Genomic DNA, 16,413 nt, shown 5'->3' on the forward strand with positions numbered 1-16,413 from the left:
CTAAAACGCTTTCAGATGAAACTATCTGAGAATGCATTGGTTTTTGTGTATACATTTTATACTACATATACAGTATACATGACTTTATGTACTATACAAAGCTCTAGTGTCCTGTTTATGCAGTTGGTATACATAAAATCAACACACTTTACTGTCTAAAAGGTCCAATGTGTGGAATTTCTGTTGAATTTACTGTTTTTTTTTTAAGAAACCTTTTTTTGGGCATTTTTAGGCCAGCTGAAGACATGAAAGGGGAGAGAGAGGGGGATTGACATGCAGCAAAGGGCCGCAGGTCGGAGTCGAACCCGCGGCCGCTGCGTCGAGGAGTAAACCTCTATCAGGTGAGCTACCCAGGTGCCCAGAGTTTACTGGTTTTATTACAAATAGGAATGATGTCCAAAACTATGAAAATAAGACCCAAGTTGTATATAACTGGAATTATACTTTAAATATTTTCCATTCAAGTCAATTTAAGTCCTGTGCATCCTAAAGAGAATTAGGATGCTCTCCTCTCTTTTCTGGCAGTCCATCGTACAAAACAAACCGGAGACATTCATTTTCAGGGCTTCTAGACAGTGACACAAACACCTACAGTATTCCCACTGTAGTGCTGGTGTATATGTGTTTTACTTCTTGTGTATTCTGTGTGGCTCAGGACATTCACCCTGTGGGCTCAGTGGGCCCATATGTGGGTTCAGATGCTGCCATACACTACTTTACAAATGCACAGTATGTCTAAAAGCTGGAAAAGAATACACTAAATCAATGCAGCTCAGAGACATTCGTGGTCGATGGTCACTGTGGAAGAGAACTGGAGACCAAATGTGACCTTATAGTGACTTTATATTATAGAATAACTATGCACAGAGTTGTCAGTATAGAGACGAGTACCTGATCAGAGTAGAAGAAGCCCAGAACTGCTATGGCCAGCTGGGTGAGGAAGACCAATGTCAGGCTGAAGGAGAACTAGAGGAAGAAAAGACACAAACATTAAAACCCAGTCTGACTAAGACAGAGTCATAGCTGTCAGATTTGTTGTTACACATGAGATGTAAGGATCGGCTTTGGATTAAATGTAATTTGAGCTACCGTATCGGAAGCAAAGCACAGCGCCAGTATTAGTAATGTGTCTGTTATGTCTTTTACTGTCTTGAGAAGGCGAATGTTCTCTCGGAGGGCTCCAATGCAACCACAGAAAGTGATGAAGAACATGACCACCCCCACCACAATTAGGATGACAGCTGGGTCGATCAGGAACGTGTCCCGCACCGCGTCTGGCAGAAAGACAGGAACAGCCCCTGTTTAGATAGCTCTCCTACTCCTTTTTCTATCTTTTTTACGTCTTTTCCTCCCTGCTTTTATTTTCTTTTTTTCTAACCCTTTTTTTGTTTTCTCTGTCCTCCCTTCCTACACTGTCTGCCTTCATTCTCTTAAAATATCAATGATCTGTTGTGGATTATACAGGGTGCAGAAGCGTATAATCAGTGGGATGAGTCCAGGTTAAATCCTTTTTCCTTTTTTCCATGTACTGCATTTTACAAATTAAATAATCAAAATAATGACAAGGTGAAATAAGGATAAAGCTAAAACTCAAGTGATTGCTTTGTGTTGGGGCGGCTCAACAGGTGTGCACCTAACACAGTATAATAGACACGTTTTTATGTAATTGAATGCATAAAAGGTGTGTCACGTACGTACCTGTAGCTTTCTGGACTTTAGCATACACCCCGATGGCAACAATCAACAAGGAGAAAACCTGGGGAAAGAACAAAAAGACTTGAATCAAATAGCACCTTAAGCACTTATTTGACTTATATGACTTATTTTCTCTTTTTTTTTTTCTTATGGTTGCTCTGATCTGATTGTGCTATACATTTTGCTTAACAAAATGTAATATATGATAGTTCAAAATTGGCTGCTAAATGCTCCCCATTCACTTGTTATGATGATGTAAAACCAAACCTGGGCATGGGCAGGGTTCGGCCATGTTAGATAAATAGTTAGACATTTGTGAGAAATACGTGTATTCCCTTTCTTACAGAGAAAAGGGCTATCAATCTTCTTGGCTAACCCTCAACAAGAATATGAACGAGCATAATTCACAAACTCTTGCACTAGTCCCAACAAGTTTGATAAGCATTTGGGGATCCATAAGAAAACCTTTATGACCACATCTAGCTTTTTCCTTAATTATCCATTGCACAATCCAGACTGATCTCATTAAGTGGCGTATGTATGACACGCCAATTCGTATGCCATGTTGGCGTGTTATCAAGACGCATAATCGCTTTGTAACGCTGTTTGGCCTCCATTGATTTCCTTTGTGTCACGTTTCCTAAACCCAACCCCGTTCTTCTTTTCGTTAACTCCAGCCGTGCCGTTGTTGTCCCGCGTCCCGTTATTGTTTTCCTAAATCCAACCGTCCCGTTCTTCTTTTCCTAAACCCAACCTGTCCGCCGTACACGCGGATAGCTCCAAATGCGTACAGATAAAGTGGCGTGTATGTTTACATAGTCATGATAGCACTTTGGCAAAATCCAAAATCCAAAATGCACCAGTATTGATGTGTATTCTTTATTCATTCTCAACTTGTTGCGAGGTAAATATGGGGCTTCCAGCGAGCTGGCTTTGTTTTGAACAGACTTTATTTGCTCTGTCAACCAGGACAGGTGTGATTGGACTAGCAACATAGAAACCTTTTCCTCAGGTGCTGATCATGCAGAGCACCTGTAGTCGTGACAACAGCGCCAGTTTTATGTGTTTATGATCAACCGACAGATGGATGTCAGCGGGAAAGAAATACTAAACATATGGAGCTTGCTTTTAATTATCTGAATTCGGAAGCTGTTAATGTGGAAAATTAAAGTGGAGAATTTTTTTTTTTTTTCTGACAAACTCGGTCCACCTACGATATTCAACGAGATGAGAGTATGAGTCTCCCGGTCAAGTAGAACTTGACCTTGGTTAGGAAAATCATGGTTATGATCCACCCAAGCTTTACTGAACAGCGTCCTACTATATTTTTCCTTTTAGTGTCATGAACTACAACAGCAGAGACAGAGAGGAAATATGGAGAAGGTGAAAGAGGTGGCGTCTGTGTGTGTGTATGTGTGAGGAGTTCAGAGAAGTGCTCTGTGCTTTTGTAAAAAGAGAGAAGAAAACAACAGTAGCAAAATATTGAACACCAAAGAGGCAGCCCAAAGCGTGCACGCATTGGATGAAGGGAAGAGTAGGTGTCAAAACAGTGACAGCAGCCAGGCACGTGTGTGTGTGTGTGTGTGTGTGTGTGTGTGTGTGTGTGTGTGTGTGTGTGTGTGTGTGTGTGTGTGTGTGTGTGTGTGTGTGTGTGTGTTTTTTTTTTTTTGTGTGTGTGTGTGTGTGTGTGTGTGTGTTGTGTGGTTGTTCTTGTTTAACTATGTTTCGTAGGTATCAAAAACAGAGTCCAGTATACTTGTGGGGTCCAGAGGCGCTTTGTGGGGGGCAAAATAATTGGCCCCACAAGTTTAAAGGGCTAAGTATTTGAGGATTAATACAGTTGTAGGATTAGGGATATAATTAGGTTGGTTGGGATGGGGGGTATAGGGTTAGAGGTTAAGGTATGTATTTTGTTGTGATGGTTAAGGTTAGGGTAAGGGTCTAGGGAATGCATTATGTCAATGACGGGTCCCCACAAAGATAGTGAAACGCAATGTGTGAGTGTGTGTGTGTGTGCGCGCGTTGTAAAGCTGCTAAAGACATGAGCTCACCCTAAAATAAGCTACACAACAAAATCGTGTAGAGGATGGAGAGTAGGTGGAATTAGAGCTTCCTGTTGATTGCATTGTCAGCACTAATTTCCCTCCTTTCCTTGATTGTTTTTCTCACCTTGAATAACAATATGCACGGCTTGGCTTTCATTTCCAGCCTCCAGATTCACAGGCAGTCTCCTGATGACTGATTGTGTATGTGTCGGTGTGTGTGCGTGTTTGTACACAGAATGCCTTTTGTTCAGCCTGTACAAACATGGATTTGTTTTGGTTCTTTGTGAACAGCCTGTATTGGATCCCTGGAGGTCATGACGGGTCCTATGGCATAATTTGCTGTGAAAGAGGTGCCATTTTAGTTTAACAGCGTTTTGCGTCCTACCCAGTATTTCTTTTTGCGCTCCACGGAGAGTAAATTGTTACTTTGATATGGTATGTTTTATCTCCCTCACATTTTTGAATCAATAATCTGACTTGACAAGACAATAGCTGGCAAAACGCAAGACATCTTTGATGCACACTTTCTTTGGAACTGCAGCGTTTTCAAGATCTTTGAAAGCACAGTTTTTCTAAAATTCTATATATTCTCTGTTGTGTAGGAGCGTGTGCACCTGCAGCTCCATTTGTCAGTTGGCCACTGTGTGCTTATGGGACACACACACACACACACACACACACACAAACAAACATGCAGGCGCGCATGCACAGGGAATGTATTCTAGCTCTGTTTTCGGCCTTTTCAAAAGGATGAATCAGGCTTCTGCTGGCAGATTGTGTGCAGAGGTGAAAGCCAGCTGAACTGAGCCGTGGGGAAGCAGGGACAAAGACCTGATGGATTAGGGCTGCAGTGTTCACTTCTGAGCTCGTGTCTGATAAACAAAGTCAACACGGGCCGAGCCGTGTGGCTGCTGGGGCTGCAGTTACTGCTGATTGGCTCTAAGCACAGTGTTTGTGTAGGATCGGATGAACAGAAATATTGTGATAACTACAGATGTGATCCTTGTGCTCAAAGTAGTAATGTGGTAGGGAAGTGAGGGAGTCGGATAGAGTCTAATTGTGTGTGTGTGTATCTGTGTGTGTGTGTGTGTGTGTTTGTTTGTGTGTTTGTGTGAAAGTGACATCTGATGAGGGAAAAAAGGCCTGATGGAGTGTTTACAGTTTTTGCCTATTGCTTACACACTTTTTGCAGAATTTGGCTCATTACGTCAAAACTCTACACACAAGCCAATCCGACATAGCACTTGGAGATTAACAACTCACATCTATGCCAAAATGAAACACTGCAATCAAAACTTAACACACAAGCACCATTTGAATTACTCTTTCATATCACCAGCAACACACTGATGGGTTTTATATAAAACACTGCAGTCTTTGTGTTTCTATTTTTCTCATTTTCTCAGACTCAATCTTCTGTAAAACTCAAAAGTAGAATTTCTGCAGTAATCAAACAAGAGTTTTTACCAAAAACAAACATTTCTTACAGAAATAAAGAAAAATAGAATCACAAATCATCAAATTTAGCAACAAAAAAAAACTATTACTGGATACTGTAAATTGCTATTGGGGGAAAAAAACATATACTTACCACGTCCGACTCCTCTCTCTCTCTCTTCGTCCTCCTCTTACTCTGACTCTCATTGCCTCCACGCTTGCAAAGTTCTCTAAATGGCTTACCTGAGGCCTATTTCTATGTGCTATGGCTCAGACCGATTGGTGTTCTGTTTTCTGTGCAAGTGTTTTCAGGTCTGTATGTATGTGCCTACAATTGCCAGATGAGTTTTGCATTTTGAACAGTGTTTTCCCAATGACAACAGGAGATTTCGTTTTTGAACAAAGTGTCTAATGTAAGAAAACGTGTGTAGTGTTTCGCATTAAGTGTGTTAAAAATTGCAAACAAAGTGCAAATTTGACAATGTGTTAAAGCTATGGTTACACTGTGTTTAAGGAATGCTACAAGAAGTTTAGGTATTGAGGCTTTGGTCTAAGCATTCGTTTTTAGTGTGTGAGCAGTGGGCAAAAACTGTAATCTGCAGCAAAGTGTCTCCTATACATTGTTTCTTTCTCTCATTCCACCGTTGTCCCCTGGCCTCCTTACGCCAACAGCCAGCAGTAGAGCTTGTATAGCTTCACACTCGGTATATATTGTATCTCTGATGCGGCTCACAGCGCTGTCACATGAAACCTTTTATGACACCACCCTTCATATTCCAAATGCGTTCAACTGACTTGATTTTACACCGGAAGTTATTTGACACAATTAATCATTTCAAAGTGAATATTGTGGATACAATTATAACAATTGAACTCTGAATTGTTGGCTAAATGTCATGGATAAACATTTTAAATGTTAACCTTTTTATCAATTACTCTTTCTTTGATCTTTAATGTATCCAATGCTTTTAGTACGTTAACTGTAAGCTAACTATAAATAAAGCTAGCTAAAAGTCACGCTAAAAATTATAACATTGTAGCCATTATATTTTAGCTATCTGTTTCAATAATTTATACAGTGCTTTAAGCTAACTATTTTAACCATTTATCCATTCATTTTGGCTGTTTAGACATGTCCCCGCTTGCTTTCTAACTACTGCTTAACTTTTTTTTTTGTCAAATTAGTTACTTCACAATCTCTCCACATACCCTGTGCAGCAGCAGAAGTACCCCCTGGAGTACAAGTACCCCTGGTTGGGAATAACTGCTGTATATGATATAGAATTTGTGCAGTCATGTTGTGAAATAATGCAGCCTACAATACGTTCAAGTAATGGCATGTGACAGAAAATAGAAACCGTCCGATACAGACTAGCAGCGGACTTAAACAGGTGTTTTGTCTTTCAGTATGATTCAGTGCTCTGCAGATTTGATAAGAATGCAGCACTCAACATTTGCTACAGTGATGTATGAGCAATCTCAGTGTCCATATATAACTGTAGTAAACTTAAAATAGGTAGCAGCAGGGTGGCTGGGCGCTCCTGCTGTTTGCAGCTACAGACACTATCTGAATTTGATTTGGTCATTTATTATTTACAGGCTTTTTTTTTTTGCTTTTGCCTTTTTTTTTTTAGTTTGGAATCCTTTTCTAGCAGATCTGACTCTTTTGGAAAGCTGCAACTCCCCGATAGCTGGTGATTTGTATGCTCAGAAATATTAAGAATATATGGCGTCCCGGGACACCGTTACAGCCGTGTTTTTGTCAGTACTACTGGTCTGTGCTACACTTAAGAAGAATCCTCAGACAGCGCAGCTCCACTCACCCAAAATAAGAAGCTGAAGAAGAAGAGAAAATATCTGATCCAGGGGTTGACAAAGGAGAAGGTCTCGGCTCGGTTTAGATTCTGTTTCCTGTCCATTGTTTGTTGCTGTTGTTACAGTCACATAGAGCTACAGTACTTCGAAAACAGTCCTCAGACAGAGCCCCACCCCGCAGATCCTCAGCCGCCATGTGAATCTGTAAAAGAGGGGGTCGTTGGCCGGCTGTGGGGGGGTGTCACGCTGGCTAAAAAAAAAAGGGGGCATTAGGGCTGTGACGCTGCTCCGCCATGCTGGTAGGGCCCAGAACTGTCTATGTAGGCAGGCAGGTCAGATTACACAAAAAATATCTCTGGCTGACTGCAGCTGAATGGCTTACGAGCTTTAGTATTGTCAGCCGGCTGCTACGTCGTAGACCTTCTTTCACCCCCATGCACTCTCTGTCTTTCTGCCTTTCTCTGTTACTTCAAAGTTCCTAGAAGCTGTGTAATAGGCCTACAGGCATATCGTTTCAATATTAGTGGTTATTGCCTCTGATTGGTTCTGGTTTACAAATTACAGCCTCAAAGACGGATGCTCTCCTGCAAAGATCAGAGCAGAACCCCAGTTGACAAAGGCTGGACAATGACATCTTTGAGAAGAAGGACATCTAATGTGGTTAAATGACATCAGGCACTTTGTTTGATGTTTCCGCTGTGCTGTTCCGCCAAATATCACTCAAAGGAATCAAGGAGCATACAGTACATTTCAGGGCACCTGTTCTGTAATGAGATTTAGACGTCAAGCTCAAGTGATAATCGACTGGCAAAATGAATCATCCGTCATACTGGCGAGAGATTATCGGAGGACGGAGAACAGGAAGAAAATATCGCACAACTATAAAACTGAATGTGAACGTATGATGGATTCCCTACCGGCTCTCTTCTAACTCATAACTCAGACATGTAGTCCAAACTGTCCTTGGAAGTGGGAATACTGTATGTGAATACTTAATCACAAGGTCTGTTTTTTTCATTACATCAAGTGTCTCCTGTGGAGTGACAGAAGGACATGAGGTCCCTCAGGTACCTCAGTACCTTGCCAGAGTTGCATGAAGACTTAATGAGATTGATCTCTCTTTCTTTAGACAGGATACAACTCTGTTTTTAGTCCCACAGGCACCTAATTGGGAAGAATTTGCCCTTACTAATCATGCATTTTGCTTTTAACTTTTTTATTGTTTAACGGAATAGTTAAACTTCTGCATTTTGGGTTTATGGCCAAGAATTACATGTCAGGATTGATACCACCTTCATGTCTGTACAGTAAATATGGAGCCACTGCCAGCAGCTGGTTGGTTTAGCTTAGCATAAATACTGTAGTGGTTGGGGCGACCTCTAGCTCACCCAGTAAGAGCGTGCGCCCCATGTGGGCTGAGTCCTTTGCAGCGGCCCGGGTTCGAGTCCGACCTGCGGTCCTTTGCTGCGTGTCATCCCCCATCTCTCTCCCACCTTTCCTGTCTATCACAACAAATAAAGACTGTTGTGTTATTTACGGGAGTAACATAACGGCACATATTTGCCATACAGTGATGCTTTTTTACTCTTCAGTTTTTGTACAGATTTAATAAACTAATTATAACATGTTAATTAGTGGTGAGGTGTTGATAGGTGGATTTTAGCTAAGCTAACCGTCTGCTAAATGTAGCTTCATATTTATCATACAGGCATGAGAGTTGAATCAATCTTCTCATCAAACTATCTGCAAGAAAGCAAACAAGCATTTTTCCCAAAACGTCCACCTAGTCCGTAAAAAAACAAACCACAAAAAACCCAGCTTTTCCCCTTAAATCCCAATTTGACCTTAATTACAAACAAACATTGTAAAACTTAAATCTGGTGTACAGAACATTCACTAATATACTGTATGTTCAACTAATTAGTATAAAGAAGTCTTGAAGAAAAACAAACCGTACAAAGCTACAGTAGGCCTGCCTGCAGCTGCATTAGTCATGCTGTTTTTGCATGTGAAGTCGTGTCAAAACACCACGACAAAGACTAAAAAGCCTCGCTGCCGTGCAGTTAAAAAGCTAGCGAGTTTACTCGGGGTAACGCGACAGATTGAGAACAGATAGCGGCAGAAACAACCGGAGGAGATAAGATCCACTGCAGGTTAACAAGCTGAATAATGCTGTGTGGGGACAAACTAAAGAGTCTCATCAAAATGAAAGCCTTCCCAATGCAGGTTAATGTGATGAGTTCTGCTGAGGATGAGGGGGAGAGTGGGGGGGGGGGGGGGGAAATGCTGTAATAACAATTAGGGAAAAAAAGTATCCACGGTTGATTCTGTTTGCTTTATTTCAGTACATGTTACTAATACAAAATAATCTGTACAAAGGCTAAAATAGGTCATATTTTTTTGCATAGAAAGAACAGTGATGTAAAACAAAAAGCCAGGATGGAATGGCACAACTCCACTTACTATCACACATGGGCCTGATAACAATTAGGTTTAAAAAAAGGGATAAAGCGCCGTACAAAAATACTCTGCTGCTCACTCCATGCTGTAGAAACGAGAGACAAATTGGCGATGATTCCCACTTTCATCATCTCCCTTTTGTTCTTTAAAAAAATAAAAATAAAACTCTGCTCGACTACCATTCTCAGCGTCTATAGGACAACCGCAGGTTTTGTTATTCTTTAAAAAAAAAAAAGAGGCAATTTTAAGGGCGGCAATGCCACTCTCTTTTATTCAATACACCATGGGATATGCTGTGACAAAACTTTGCTTTTTAATGCCAAGTACTGTCTTCCAACCTCCCCCCCCCCCACACCACCACCCACCCCCTCAAAAAAAATTTGAAAAATCAGCATCAAACACTGTTTAAATGCTGCCTATATAATTGACAGTGGCATAAAAAGGGAATACATCAGGAGCACCGAGTCATTAAACATGAAAGGCAATGAGTGTACGGTATCGTGGGATTTTGTGACACTCTTTTCTTTATTTAAAAAATAGTTGATTTGGAGAATAAAGAGAAGGTAGTGAACCACCTAGTATAGATATTCAGAGTGCTTTCACATGTAGCAGAAAACTCCACAGGACAAGGCTGGCAGGTATCAGATAGTGCCACCCAGCAGAACACAACATCAAACACACCATTTCCAGAGCATACATTTCCACTGCTCAGATATTCAGCTGTAGCACGGGGGAAGGATTAGGAGGAGATTACAGAAATAATATGTTGAAGGTGGCAAAAAATTGAAATAAAATAAAAAATAGCTTCTATGTGTCAAAATTCTTCACAGCAGACAAAACCCAATGACTGCATGTGCATTCTTCCTTTACCAGCTCTGTGGTTTACTGGGAGTGCTTCCATGGATAACAGGAAACACTCCTGTTACCCCCCCCCCAAAAAAAAACAAAAAAGTATATATATACAGAAACAAATGTGTCTTACTACAAGATGCAGATAAAACCATACTGACAAATAACACAAATTTATACAAATTGACACCGGTCCTGCACAGAGGCAGAACAACTATCAAACATGAGAGAATGGATAACATATGGGTGGCAGATATGTCTGTAAATGAGCACAAAATAGCATGGGTTGTTAGGCAATTCAAAATGGCAATTAAACTGTCAATGCAAATGTGATTACAAGAGGCAGAGGTAAAGTATAACAGTAAGTTACATCAGTTGTAAAATGGGCATATTTACATCCGGGGCTAACGTACAGGGCTGATATACTGCAGTGACATGAGCTCGGTGTTGTTGTACAGTGTCTAATAGATCATGCTCTACAATACATAATGGTTCTTACACTGGCAGTTTTAAAAGACATACTGCAGATTATAGCTGCACGTCCTAATTTAATTAAACTAGGTCTTAATACAGAGAAGCACGGCGACAAGCGTGCAGTATGTCTTTTGTGGGCTTCACCCGATGCTATATGCCAAATTTTCCCTCTCTATTAATTCTGACTTAATTGCTTTAACTGCCTGTAGCAATGTTAAGACAGAAAGGCGGTTTTTTTTTTTTTGCACCTTGTAGAGGAACATCGCAAAGACTAATCCTCTATGAAACAAATGCTTATTGGTGTTATGTTCTCACAATGAGCAACAATGAGCCTCTGTCACGAATGCAAAAAAACCAACAAAAAAAACGGCCTACAAGAAGAAAAACGTATAAAAACAGACATTAAAACGGCGACAACCATTGTACAAAAATAACATTAAAACAGCTTTTGTTAAAACGGCATTCATCCCTGCATTCTAAAAACACGAAGGAACATTTCCTCTGACAACAGCGTAAAATCTAGGTGACAGTGGCAGAGCTGGAAGGGAGTTCACACGGAGGAGAAAATGTCAGAATGTCAGCACAGTCAGATCAGTCGGGGGCAAAGAGGCTCTATGAAGTTTGACGTAAGATTTGGAGACAGACACTGGATTTGTTTTATTTCCACTTTTCTCCATTCTCACATTTTCTGTCACACCTGCGTTTAAACACTTTCCCACCCAATGCAAGGCAAAGCAGCACAACAAAATATTTATCTCGGCTTTTTTTTTTTCTTTCTGAACTTCTTCCCTGCAGTGAGGGTTACAATGCAGTCTGATTTGCATACCAGATACAGCTATTTCTCCTATGACCCCCTCCCGGGTGCAGGACATACCTCACAGCTGCTTCCAGGCGTCTAAAGAGCACAGCTGTATTTCCACAGTGTAAGTGCTGCCAGCTACTGTATATGTAGCGCCGGGTGTCTGCAGAGCGAGGCAGTAAATAAGGGATGTGTGTGGAGAGTTTGTGGAGGCAGCCAAGCGGTGGAGATGTGACCACTCGTGCTTGCGCTGTACATCAGCAGCTGTCGTGTTCCCCCCGTGGACACAACAAGAAGAGTCGTAGCATATGGGGGCAGGCAGTGAATCACAGCCAGCAGGGTCGCTGCACATCACAGCCCACATATTTTCCTCCCCGATGCAGGGACCTCTTCTCTAAGTGTCTCTTATATTAAGTCGTCATCAAACCACTAAAAAAAAACAACCTGTTAAGAATAACTTCTGGTGGTACTCTGAGGCATACAGGCTGCCAGACTGGAAGAATGTCTAATAAGTGAATCTTGGTGGGTAACGCTTTGTCACTTGTTGGCGTATGTAGAAGCAATGCACAGAGTCTGAGTTCCAAAGGCTTCATCCAAAAGCTACAAACTCTCCTGTCAATGATTACCTTTGGATACAATTTAGAACGCAGCCACTTCTGGTCTCAGTGATTGCTCTACTCGGTATCCAACAGCAGCAAACAAACCTGTCCTGATTATCTCCGTTTACAACTTAGTCTTATTTTTGTAGTTTGGCGCCGTCATTCCTATCAGTAATAGTACTGCAAGTTCTTTGCAGCGATCTGGGAAGTCTGATGAGAAAAGAAACACATAGCCTGGTTCTAGGACTCTAGGACTTATATAATAAAGTCTTATTGTACTCATTGACGGCTGTTTTTTGATTGTTGGAGGAACAGACGAGCCAATCAGAGCAACAGGGATGTCTTTTCTGTGCCTAAGCCAGAAAAATGGTCTGTGTCTGAAATCACCCCCCGTTTGCTATATAATGCGCTATTCTTACTGTCTTTCTTGTATTTTTAGTATCTGAGTGTGGAATTTACGCACCACACAGTGCCCTTTAAAATTCTCCTAATGGATGGGTCTAATTAGCCAGGGTAATTGAAAACTCTCACTCGGCCTCGTCTCGGATAAAGAGGACTCCCGACTTTATTTCAAGACTTCAGGGGTTTCGGTAAATTGCCTGTGCATTGTCTGATTCAGGCCTATGTCTTAAAACTTGCAAATAGGGCGATTAACGATTAATCACATTTGCAATAATATCGCAATATGTTAAAACACGATTTCCTAATCGCAAGGGCTGCGATTTGGTCACAGTGGTGAAAAAATCGTTCAGCCCTACTTGGAAATGCAGCCGATACCTTGACTCCTATCTAATTTTAAATTTGTTACTGTTAACCGCCCTCTCCCTGCCCCCTTTACACACACTCCCCAACGTGACATCATGACTTTGCGTAAACATACACGCCACTTTCTAAAGCCAAGTGGCGTCTTATCTGTTCGCCTTTGAGCTGTCCGCGTGTAAGTCTGAGGACATACGTCATGGTAGCTTGCGGTCACGTGACGATTTGGGGAGGTGTCTGAGCCCGCCCACCATTTTGGGATCCTACGTTATCGGTTGCCAGGGGCAACAGTGTAAGAGCGACACAGAGACGGAGCAGGAAAGACGGCTCGAGGAATTCGCATCACGACGAACGGGTTGGGTTTAGGAAAAGAAGAACGGGACGGTTGGGTTTAGGAAAACAATAACGGGACAACAACGTCATGGTTGGGTTTAGGAAAAGAAGAAGGTGACAAAATAAAGCGATGGAGTCCGCTGAGGTGCTCTTTGGGTGCGCTCAGCCTCACAGAACTTTTCGGGTACACTCGAATGGCGGCGACATACGTTTATTTTTTCCGTGTAAAATATATTCCGACCCAAGTGAAACGAATCAATCAGCTATTGAGGCTTTCGGCAAAGACCAGATTTTACTGCGCCGTGTTTTAATCCAATGATGACGCCTCCTCGCACGATACCAGGAATCTGAAATCAAAGCAGCTAAATGGAATTCGGCCATAATTCATTTCATTATTTACACCCTGTGCTTTTCCTACTGGGTGAGGCCTGTTCATTCCGGTTATCTACGAAGGAACATGAGCAGTCAGACGATCATGTAGATTTCCCAGAATAGCCAAACTTATTTGGAAGAGAAAACAAATGTGAACAGTTTTGAAAAAAAAATACAATAGAGTTTTCAGACTGACTTTCCGGTTTAACTTTGACCCGTTGCTGTAAATGTGCGGACAGTTATCCTGTGCAACGCGGGATTATTGCTGACCACTCACTGACGCGTTTTCTGAATAAAATGGTAGCTAATTTGGTTAAACTGTTCACAACCTGTCTGATCGGCTGACTGCTTGTTTCTTGCCCTGTTGTTGAAATTTCGTTCACTGTGTTAAGTACATTATCATAAACTGATGACAACGAATCATAACCAAACGACGGCCGGAACTGAAACAAACCTAGAACAATAAGCTTGTATTTTACACCCCCGCCTCTCACAATCTCGGAGAAATGTTGAAGCCGAGAGCAAACACACTGGAGGGCATTTTCTTTAAGTCGCCACAGAAGATGCAGAGTATTTTCAGTCTTAAGGATGCAGGCTGATGCTTTAGGCCTCCTGCAGTGAATCAGCGGTAAACAGACATGTTGCCATACCTATCTGTCTCTGCTTTGATCCTCCTACACTCTTCCCCAAATCCACTGTGGCTGCAAGAAAAGGAAGCTTACATAAAACCAGTTAAGTTGCAAACCAGACTAACTGATGTGATGAGCAGGAATGTCAGCAGAGATATTGTGGCCCATTGCTTTCTGACATGTGGGAAGAAAATTGGGGTGAAAAAAAGAAAAATGGAGGCAGGGAGGAGTCGACAGCCAGAGCGAGGAAGAGTAAGGAGGGCAGAGCAAATGGATGAGATCTCAAGAATATAGGAGAGAAGGTCTCTAGCCGCCTCCGCTAACACAATTGATGGTAGCAGGGAGACATGTCTCTGCTCTGTTTTTGCCCCTTGTGCCCTTGCTTTGCTCCGTGTTTCTACAGTATGCAGTGGTTTTTTGTCCCTTCTGCAGCTTGGACAATTTGTTAAAACACACCCGAAAAGCCACACGCACACACACACGCACACACTTCAGTCTGTATTCTCGAAGGGGGAACTACATTACTCAGATCTCTTCACTTGACAGTCCTGGTGGAGCCCTAATAAACAGCCATTTTACACCATTTGTATTGTCTCATAGGAATGGGAATACTGCTGGTGTGTGTGTGTGTGTGTGTGTGTGTGTGTGTGTGTGTGTGTGTGTGTGTGTGTGTGTGTGTTGTGTGTGTGTGTGTGTGTGTGTGTGTGTGTGTGTGTGTGTGTGTGTGTGTGTGTGTGTGTGTTTTCACAGGCAGATGTGTGCATTACAATTTGTTTTTCAGAGGATGCTGCAGAATTCTGTGTAAAATAAATCCACTGACAAGTTCTCACGCTAACATGACGTTCCTCCATCACGCAGCCTTTACCTAACTCTCTATTGCCGAATGAAAAATATATGAATCATGGATTACATTAAACACCATCTCCACGTCTTTAACCCACCGCTGCAGCATCATGTCAAATCCCCCACACACACACACACACACACACACACACACACACACAGCTGAGAGCTCATTGCACTGATCTATTCAACACTTACATTCCACAGGAGGGTCGACGACATACAAAGAAACAAGAAAAAAATGAAGATGTTTGACATTTGGACGACAAAGGTAAATAAGTAAAGTAGAAAACTAGCATGCCATGTTGGAACTTCTTTCATTTTACAGGTGAAAAAGGGAGCTTGACTTTAATCAATGAGGAAAAAGGAGCTCCACAAGAGGTGGAAGGTATTATCAGTTTCATATGTTCGCTTTGCCTCGCAGTGGGGGGTTGTGGGCATTAGTAAAGTCTTCATTGTCTCAAAGTCTGTCCTTCCTTCCAGCAAATTGTTAGTCCAAGCAAAAAATGACAACAAAATCAAATAGAAATGTCCTCGAGAGGAGTGACAACCAATGGGGTGCTCTTCCTTGCCAAAAGTAGGTGTCCCGTCTTTTCCAGTTGTGTTAACTCTTTGGCAAAATGAGTGGTGAGAGGAGAGAGCAGAACAGAGTGGGAACACAGCTGGAATCTGTACAGAAGGTCTGGGAAGGGGCAAAGAATGCTCTAAAGAGGTTGTAAAAGTGAGGGGGGAAGCCGGGGTGTTTCAATCCGAGTCTTATCCCATCAGGCAGTGCAGCTCCTCTCCGTTGGGTGCCTCCATCCCCAAGGCTAAGCATCGTACTTCTTCCCCGTTCTGTGGATGTGGTGGAACAGCGTCATGGAGAACGCCATGCCCAGGAGCTGTGGAGGAGAGGAGAAGGAGACAGTGAATTTGTGTCTGCATGTTTATGTGTGTCTCTGTATGATATGTGTGTGTCCCTGTCTGTCCTTTTTGATGTTGATGCCTTCGGCTGCAATGAGTTTTGATTAACTATAAATCCTGCGGTGAAGCACGAGCACATTTTCGTTTTTTCGCTCTCCTTTTCTCAGACTTCAGCCTTCAAACAAGAGCTCTGGAATCTTTGTGATGGAAACGAAAATGTACAGCGTGCACAAGCATTAAGTCAATGACGTAAATTGAGATGCCACTGAATCAAAGTAGCCAGCTATCTCTTTGAAGTTTCCATTACCCCTGATACTTCTACATCAAACACAGTCACAAGTCTGATCCTAAAACCATTATCTGGCAAAGTTTGGATGGCAGAGAAACGGCAAAGTACTATG

The 16,413-nt window shown here is 42.1% G+C and overlaps 2 protein-coding genes across 6 annotated transcripts in view; both read right to left on the minus strand.

The window, feature by feature from the left end:
• The window catches only part of tspan33b (tetraspanin 33b), a 15,859-nt gene extending 8,633 nt beyond the window's left edge, over window positions 1–7,226 (minus strand). The window contains exons 1-4 of one of the 2 annotated variants that reach the window (XM_039808664.1): window positions 7,001–7,226; window positions 1,699–1,756; window positions 1,225–1,274; window positions 892–966 (exon numbers count right to left, since the gene is read on the minus strand). In XM_039808664.1, coding sequence (XP_039664598.1) covers window positions 892–966; window positions 1,225–1,274; window positions 1,699–1,756; window positions 7,001–7,096 — 279 coding nt within the window. In that variant the 5' untranslated portion in view covers window positions 7,097–7,226. Of the gene's footprint in view, window positions 1–891; window positions 967–1,146; window positions 1,275–1,698; window positions 1,757–7,000 lie in introns of both variants that reach the window. The other variant, XM_039808663.1, reaches the window with a different exon arrangement.
• Window positions 7,227–9,313: 2,087 nt separating this feature from the next.
• The window catches only part of tspan9a (tetraspanin 9a), a 187,968-nt gene continuing 180,868 nt past the window's right edge, over window positions 9,314–16,413 (minus strand). For all 4 annotated transcript variants that reach the window (XM_039808623.1, XM_039808622.1, XM_039808621.1 and 1 more), the window contains one exon: window positions 9,314–15,990. In XM_039808623.1, the coding sequence (XP_039664557.1) occupies window positions 15,919–15,990 (72 nt within the window). In that variant the 3' untranslated portion in view covers window positions 9,314–15,918. The remainder of the gene's footprint in view (window positions 15,991–16,413) is intronic.

Source organism: Perca fluviatilis, chromosome 8, assembly GCF_010015445.1.
Source record: "Perca fluviatilis chromosome 8, GENO_Pfluv_1.0, whole genome shotgun sequence".
In the NCBI taxonomy this organism is placed as follows: domain Eukaryota; kingdom Metazoa; phylum Chordata; class Actinopteri; order Perciformes; family Percidae; genus Perca; species Perca fluviatilis.